An 8,260-nucleotide genomic window follows, 5' to 3' on the forward strand; every position below is an offset into this window, starting at 1 on the left:
TCACTCATTAATTTAACTTGTTGGAAGCCAGCAGCGAATTACACAAATAGCAGTCATGTAATCCTAGAAAGTGGCAACGGTCAACAAATGGTTGCCAAGCACCTAAACCGCAATCGCGTGACCCACAGTGCTCCTACTTCGCTCCCTGCTTTGGGGTGAGTAACCTCAAAGTAGTTAATTTATATATATGTGTGTGTGTATTATATATATACACACACATATAAAATTCCCCAACTCAGTGTCACAAGCCTGCTCGTTTTAAAAAATGATGCCTGTCACTCCATTAGCAGAGAGACCTGTCAAAATGATTCATGAAACAACACAGAATCTCCCATCAGAATTTTTGATAGAATGTCACGTTCCCCGAGACAGAATGACAAACAATGCAAAGCTTACAAATAATGAATTGTGATTCCATCACGCAAAACAATTTGTGCGGTCAATAGACTAACCTTAAACAAATGCTAAAATATCTTGTTTCAAACGTACCACGATTCATCTTGAAATTTCAACCTAGTTGAAATAGTAATAATAACAATCCTGCCTCTATTAACAATTTCAGCGGGCACCCCGTCCCTTCGGCCTGCTGCGAAAACTATGAGTTGCATTCATTCATTTATTCAATTTTTTTTCCTGTCTCTAGGTGCAGTTGCACACCTGGGTATGTTGGTGAACACTGTGATGTTGACTACGATGACTGCCTGGATAACAAATGTAAAAATGGAGCCCAGTGCACAGATGCCATCAATGGTTACACCTGTACATGCCCTGAAGGGTATAGGTGAGAAGCAACACAACAAAATCGGTGTTAGAAGAATGCATGAAGAAGCTTTTCAGTAGTGGAGAACACAAGGGTTAATTGTGAGCTTCTTGATATCCTCTGAGTTTGGTTGTTTTCCTGCAGAAATTTTGACTCTGGGTATGGGCAACATCCTCAGGCATGCTTATCACTCTATATGTAGCCATCATAGATAAATAATCAGCAAACTCTACTCCCTCATGCCTCGTGATCTTACTTAGCCTAGTAAGAAAAGATCTGGAGGAAAACAAACAAGCTGGGAGAACACCCATCAACCCACAAGTAGAAATTAGGAGAAACCTGGCTCAATGGTAGTAAGTGTGAGAGGGATCTCAACGTCCTAGTGGACAATCCCTCAAATAGGAGCCAGCAGTGTGCTGCAGCTGCCAAAAAGGCCAACACAGTGCTGGGCTGCATTAACAGAGGAATTGAATCAAGATCGCGTGAAGTGTTAATACCACTTTACAATGCCTTGGTAAGGCCACACTTGGAATACTGGATCCAGTTTTGGTCACCACGATGTAAAAAAGATGCTGAGACTCTAGAAAGAGTGCAGAGAAGAGCAACAAAGAGGATTAGGGGACTGGAGGCTAGAATATATAAAGAATGGTTGCTAGGAGTGGGTATGTCTAGTTGAATGAAGAGAAGGACGAGGGGGGACATGATAGCAGTCTTCCAATATTTGAGGGGCTCCTGCAAAGATGAGGGGATCAACAGCACCAGAAGGCAGGACAAGAAGCAACGGATGTAAACTAATGAGGGAGAGAAGCAACCTAGAATTAAGGAGAAACTTCCTAACAGGGACGACAATTAACCAGTGGAACAACTTGCCACCAGAAGTTGTGGGTGCTCCATCACTGGAGGTTTTTAAGAAGAGACTGGACAGCCACTTGTCTGTAATGTATAGGGTCTCCTGCTTGGATTAGGGGACCTCCAAGGTCCCTTCCAACTCTTTGATTCTATTAACCCAACCGAGGTTATCTCTTCGCTTGTATCTAGTGGACTTTTCTGCGAGTTTTCGCCCCCGATGGTCTTGCCTCGCACAAGCCCGTGTGATCACTATGAATGTCAGAACGGGGCCCAGTGCATCATGAAGGCCAGCGAGCCCATCTGCCAGTGCCTGTCAGGGTACCAGGGTGACCGATGCGAAAAGCTGGTCAGCATCAACTTTGTCAACAAAGAAACGTACCTGCAAATTCCTTCGACAAAGCTTCTCTCGCACACCAACATCACCCTGCAGGTAAGTTAGATAAAAGTGTGAAAATGTGCGAGTCGTTAATATAAATGAATATTTTATTTATTTATTTATTTATTTAATTTAATTTATATGCCGCCCTTCTCCCGACAGGGACTCAGGGCGGCGCACAACATATTTAAAACCAGAACATATATACAATCCCCCCCTTAAAACCGAATTAAACCGAATTTTAATGTTGCGTCTTCCGAATATTTAAAACCCAATATAAAATCCACCCTAGGTCAGGTCCGCTNTCACTCATTAATTTAACTTGTTGGAAGCCAGCAGCGAATTACACAAATAGCAGTCATGTAATCCTAGAAAGTGGCAACGGTCAACAAATGGTTGCCAAGCACCTAAACCGCAATCGCGTGACCCACAGTGCTCCTACTTCGCTCCCTGCTTTGGGGTGAGTAACCTCAAAGTAGTTAATTTATATATATGTGTGTGTGTGTGTATTATATATATACACACACATATAAAATTCCCCAACTCAGTGTCACAAGCCTGCTCGTTTTAAAAAATGATGCCTGTCACTCCATTAGCAGAGAGACCTGTCAAAATGATTCATGAAACAACACAGAATCTCCCATCAGAATTTTTGATAGAATGTCACGTTCCCCGAGACAGAATGACAAACAATGCAAAGCTTACAAATAATGAATTGTGATTCCATCACGCAAAACAATTTGTGCGGTCAATAGACTAACCTTAAACAAATGCTAAAGTATCTTGTTTCAAACGTACCACGATTCATCTTGAAATTTCAACCTAGTTGAAATAGTAATAATAACAATCCTGCCTCTATTAACAATTTCAGCGGGCACCCCGTCCCTTCGGCCTGCTGCGAAAACTATGAGTTGCATTCATTCATTAATTCAATTTTTTTTCCTGTCTCTAGGTGCAGTTGCACACCTGGGTATGTTGGTGAACACTGTGATGTTGACTACGATGACTGCCTGGATAACAAATGTAAAAATGGAGCCCAGTGCACAGACGCCATCAATGGTTACACCTGTACATGCCCTGAAGGGTACAGGTGAGAAGCAACACAACAACACATCGGTGTTAGAAGAATGCATGAAGAAGCTTTTCAATAGTGGAGAACACAAGGGTTAATTGTGAGCTTCTTGATATCCTCTGAGTTTGGTTGTTTTCCTGCAGAAATTTTGACTCTGGGTATGGGCAACATCCTCAGGCATGCTTATCACTCTATATGTAGCCATCATAGATAAATAATCAGCAAACTCTACTTCCTCATGCCTCGTGATCTTACTTAGCCTAGTAAGAAAAGATCTGGAGGAAAACAAACAAGCTGGGAGAACACCCATCAACCCACAAGTAGAAATTAGGAGAAACCTGGCTCAATGGTAGTAAGTGTGAGAGGGATCTCAACATCCTAGTGGACAATCCCTTAAATATGAGCCAGCCGTGTGCTGCAGCTGCCAAAAAAGCCAACACAGTGCTGGGCTGCATTAACAGAGGAATTGAATCAAGATCGCGTGAAGTGTTAATACCACTTTACAAGGCCTTGGTAAGGCCACACTTGGAATACTGGATCCAGTTTTGGTCACCACGATGTAAAAAAGATGCTGAGACTCTAGAAAGAGTGCAGAGAAGAGCAACAAAGAGGATTAGGGGACTGGAGGCTAGAATATATAAAGAATGGTTGCTAGGAGTGGGTATGTCTAGTTGAATGAAGAGAAGGACGAGGGGGGACATGATAGCAGTCTTCCAATATTTGAGGGGCTCCTGCAAAGATGAGGGGATCAACAGCACCAGAAGGCAGGACAAGAAGCAACGGATGGAAACTAATGAGGGAGAGAAGCAACCTAGAATTAAGGAGAAACTTCCTAACAGGGACGACAATTAACCAGTGGAACAACTTGCCACCAGAAGTTGTGGGTGCTCCATCACTGGAGGTTTTTAAGAAGAGACTGGACAGCCACTTGTCTGTAATGTATAGGGTCTCCTGCTTGGATTAGAGGACCTCCAAGGTCCCTTCCAACTCTTTGATTCTATTAACCCAACCGAGGTTATCTCTTCGCTTGTATCTAGTGGACTTTTCTGCGAGTTTTCGCCCCCAATGGTCTTGCCTCGCACAAGCCCGTGTGATCACTATGAATGTCAGAACGGGGCCCAGTGCATCATGAAGGCCAGCGAGCCCAGCTGCCAATGCCTGTCAGGTTACCAGGGTGACCGATGCGAAAAGCTGGTCAGCATCAACTTTGTCAACAAAGAAACGTACCTGCAAATTCCTTCGACAAAGCTTCTCTCGCACACCAACATCACCCTCCAGGTAAGTCAGATAAAGCGTGAAGTTGTGCGAGTCGTTAACATAAATGAATATATGTTTTACGGAGCCCAGACCTGCTTCTGATGCCCCTTAGAGCTTTTGCTCAAGGCCGCTGACCACACACGGTCCTCGGAGCCAATGAAGCAGTAGTGGCCGACACGGATAAAGACCCCCAGGAGACCCTCGCGGTGGTGGAGACGCCCAACGAAGAGCCACACGCCTGGAAAATGACAACGCTTCTCATAAAGACATTTGAGGGAAATGTTGCAAACGCAGCCTCAAGTTGCAACGCTGTCGAGATGCGTCTTTTTAATAGGAGACAAGGACCGCCCGCTCAGCTGCGAAGGTCGTTAACTGTGAAAAACGGTCATAAATCGCTTTTTTCATCGCTGTTGTAACTTTGAACGGTCACTAAATGAACGGTTGTAAATTGAGGACTACTTGTATGGATAAATTGCCTGAGAAACCATATAAAATAGACAAAACATACCTTCCACTTGCAACCGTTGGTTTAATGATGCCTCAGAGTTACAACGGTGCGGAAATAAGCAGCTCCCGGTTGGCCCTTACGACCGTCCCAGCATCCTCAGGGTCACACAATCACAATTCAGGCACTTGGCACCCGCCACCTATTTGCAGTTGGTTCGCCCCACCCCGGGGGTCCTGGGATTGCCCATTGCAACTTTCTCCGTCGGCTTCCCACAAGCCGAGTCCTAGGGGGGAGGCCAGATTCACTTAACGACTGCGTGATTTGCTTAACGACTGTATTAATTTGCTTGGCAACTATGGGAAAGGAAGGTCATAAAATCGGACATCCTTCCCTCAAGAACTGTCTTGCTTAGAAATGGAGAATCTTGATCCCAGCGGTGGTCGTAAATTGAGAACCACCTTTGTAGCTAGATGGTTTAGAAAGTAGTGAAAAACGTAGAATAAAGTTAAATGAAGCAAACTAAGCTATCATCAGACCGAGATGGGGCCAAGGCCTGAATGCCCTCTGCTTTGAGCAGCTTCCCCAAGGCAGATAGGATGGGAGCCCCCCCCCCCCACACCTCTATGTGGAAGCCATTCCCAAAAACTGCCCTGGCCACTAAAAGGAGCATCCTCAGATTTCAGCTCTCCTCATCTCCCTAAAGCAGAGCGCAAGACTACTAATGAGAATAGATAGATAGATAGATAGATAGATAGATAGATAGATAGATAGATAGATAGATAGATAGATAGATAGATAGATAGATAGATAGATAGATAGATAGATAGATAGATAGATTTGATGGATGGATGGATGGATGGATGGATGGATGGATGGATGGATGGATGGAGAGAAAGATAGATAGATAGATGGATGGATGGATGGATGGATGGATGGAGAGAGAGAGAAATATAGATAGATAGATAGATAGATAGATAGATAGATAGATAGATAGATAGATAGATATAGATACAGATATATATAGATATAGATATAGATAGATAGATAGATAGATAGATAGATAGATAGATAGATAGATAGATAGATATAGAGATATAGAGATATAGAGATACAGAGATACAGAGATAAAGATAGATATAGTGATAGATAGATAGATAGATAGATAGATAGATAGATAGATAGATAGATAGATAGGTAGATAGATATAGAGATATATAAAAAATTACAACATTAACTTAAGAGTGAATGGGTTGTAGTCAATAATCTTTTAAAAAGAACTTGAATGTTATTATTTCTAATTAAAAATGGTTTGCCATCAGATTTCCACAGATGAAGACAGTGGGATCTTGCTGTATAAAGGAGACAACGATCACATTGCCATGGAACTTTATCGGGGACGGGTGAGGGTCAGTTATGACGCAGGATCATACCCAGTATCTGCCATTTACAGGTAGGGCTTATAGATAATACGCAGTCTTTGAAGAGAACTTGCATTGTTTTTAATCCAGCTGTGTTCCAGAAGTCATTTTCCAGTGAATCAGCTGTGGAGATTCTAAGGTGTTTTTTCCAAAGGAAAGTGGACTTTCATGGTTCAGTCCAGAACTAAAGATGAGAATTGAATTGTTTTCAAAGAAAAAAAACAAGAAAGTCCAGTTGCCTTTTGGGGGAAAAAAAACATCTTTGGGATTTCCCGGTGTTGTTGTTTTGAAAATATATTTTGAAATGTTTTTGAAGAAGAAAGTTTCCCTTCCACTCCACCCTGTGTGGTTTAGGACAGGGCTTTTCAACCAGTGGTACGGGTACCACCTGTGGTCCATGGGCACCTGGCAGGTGGAACGTGACCATCCTAGAAAAGTGGTAACGGGGGAGGGGAATGAGCTGAACCGATGGCAGCACCACACAAGCCTGAGCGAGAGACGGCTGGAGCTGCAGGGCTGTCAGGGCTCAGCGGAAGCACCAGGATCATTGCCAGGCTCCAGCTGGAGCTCGGCGCTGATCCTGGCGCGTCTGCTGAGCCCAGAAGAAGCGCCGATCAGCTGGAATGTTGCAGCCCCTCCAGGGTCTTGTGATTTACATTCAGATGCTTGGCAACTGATTCATACTTATGACGGTCACAGTGTCCCAAGGTCATGTGAAGGGACCAAAACCTGCTGCAACCACCCAGCAGACGGGGGGAATAAAAACCAAACACCCCCCCACCCCACCCCCACTGCCAATCCTCAACAGAAATGCTCACAACAATGAAAACCTCGGACAGGAGGAAGAGCGCGGCCGGGTGGGCAGGCAGGTGTCTTGCTCAGCTGTGCCTTGGGGGGCACTTTTTTCAGTGCCATTGTAACTTCAAACAGTCACTAAGCGAACTGTTGTAAGTCGAGGACTACCTGTACTTCATCACTTTTTTCCTCTCTTTTTTTTTTGGTCATCCAGTTTTTGACACCTTGCTAGGCGACTGGTGGTACTCGGATGTTGCCAGATCTTAAAAGGGGTCCAATGGGTGAAAAGGTTGAAAAGCCCTGGTTTAGGAGATAAAACGGAGTCTGTAATTCTTCCTTCCTCTTCAAAGTTGGGAAAGTTTAAACTATGATCTGAGGGAACCCAGCAGATCACGATCAAGTTTACCTTTTCCATGTTTTCTCTGCTCTCTTGGTAATGCCTTGGTTAAGACCATACTTGGAAGACTGCAATTTTGGTTGCACAATATAAAAAAGACGTTGAGACTCTATAGAAAGAGTGCAGAGAAGAGCAACAAAGATGACTAGGGAAGCTAAAACATATGAAGGAACAGTTGTAGGAGTAGCCGTGCATGATAGCAGTGTTCCAATATCTCACAAAGAGGGGGTCAAGCTAGTCTCCAAAGCACCAATAGGCAAGACAAGGAATAATGCTTGGAAACTAACCAAGGAGAAAAGCAACCTAGAAATTAAGGAGAGATTTCCTGAGAGTGAGAACAATTAACCAGTGGAACTGCTTGCCTCCAGAAGTTGTGGGTGCTCCATCACTGGAGGCTTTGAAGAAGAGACTGGGTCTCCTGCTTGAGCAGGGGGTTGGACTAGAAGACCTCCAGGGTCCTTCCTAACTCTGTTATTCTGTTACCTTCATTATTGATTTCACGCCAGACGCCCTAGAGATGGTAGCTATTTTTACACCATCTTATTCATATGGCTTCTTTTGGCCATATTGGAGAATATGATCTGTTCATTTTTATTTTTTTTAAAATCCTCAGTGACTTTTCATGGAATAAAAATCCTAAAATCGGAAAAACGGTGCTACTTTGTGGTTAGAAATAATATAAAAAGGACTCAGGGCCAGATCAAAATATATTGTAAGCATTTTCTGTACCATAAAGGAAGACTTTAAACGGTTTCAATACTGCATTTTCCCTCATGCTTTGCTACATACATTTGAAAAGTACTATAATTTATACCACCAATATATTATGTTCCATTTGCTTGAATTTAAACATTTTAAATATCCTTGGGATCGTAACAGGAAAAAGAA

At 43.3% G+C, this 8,260-nt stretch overlaps 1 protein-coding gene across 1 annotated transcript in view; it reads left to right on the plus strand.

Moving 5' to 3' along the window:
* Window positions 1-8,260, plus strand: part of SLIT2 (slit guidance ligand 2) — a 193,580-nt gene that overhangs the window by 177,178 nt on the left and 8,142 nt on the right. Inside the window, exons 28-30 of the mRNA XM_029285971.1 lie at window positions 644-781; window positions 1,799-2,039; window positions 6,082-6,212. Of these exons, the coding sequence (XP_029141804.1) occupies window positions 644-781; window positions 1,799-2,039; window positions 6,082-6,212 (510 nt within the window). The remainder of the gene's footprint in view (window positions 1-643; window positions 782-1,798; window positions 2,040-6,081; window positions 6,213-8,260) is intronic.

Source organism: Protobothrops mucrosquamatus, unplaced genomic scaffold (genome assembly GCF_001527695.2).
Source record: "Protobothrops mucrosquamatus isolate PMUCROS unplaced genomic scaffold, P.Mucros_1.0 scaffold2625, whole genome shotgun sequence".
Classification (NCBI taxonomy): Eukaryota; Metazoa; Chordata; class Lepidosauria; order Squamata; family Viperidae; genus Protobothrops; species Protobothrops mucrosquamatus.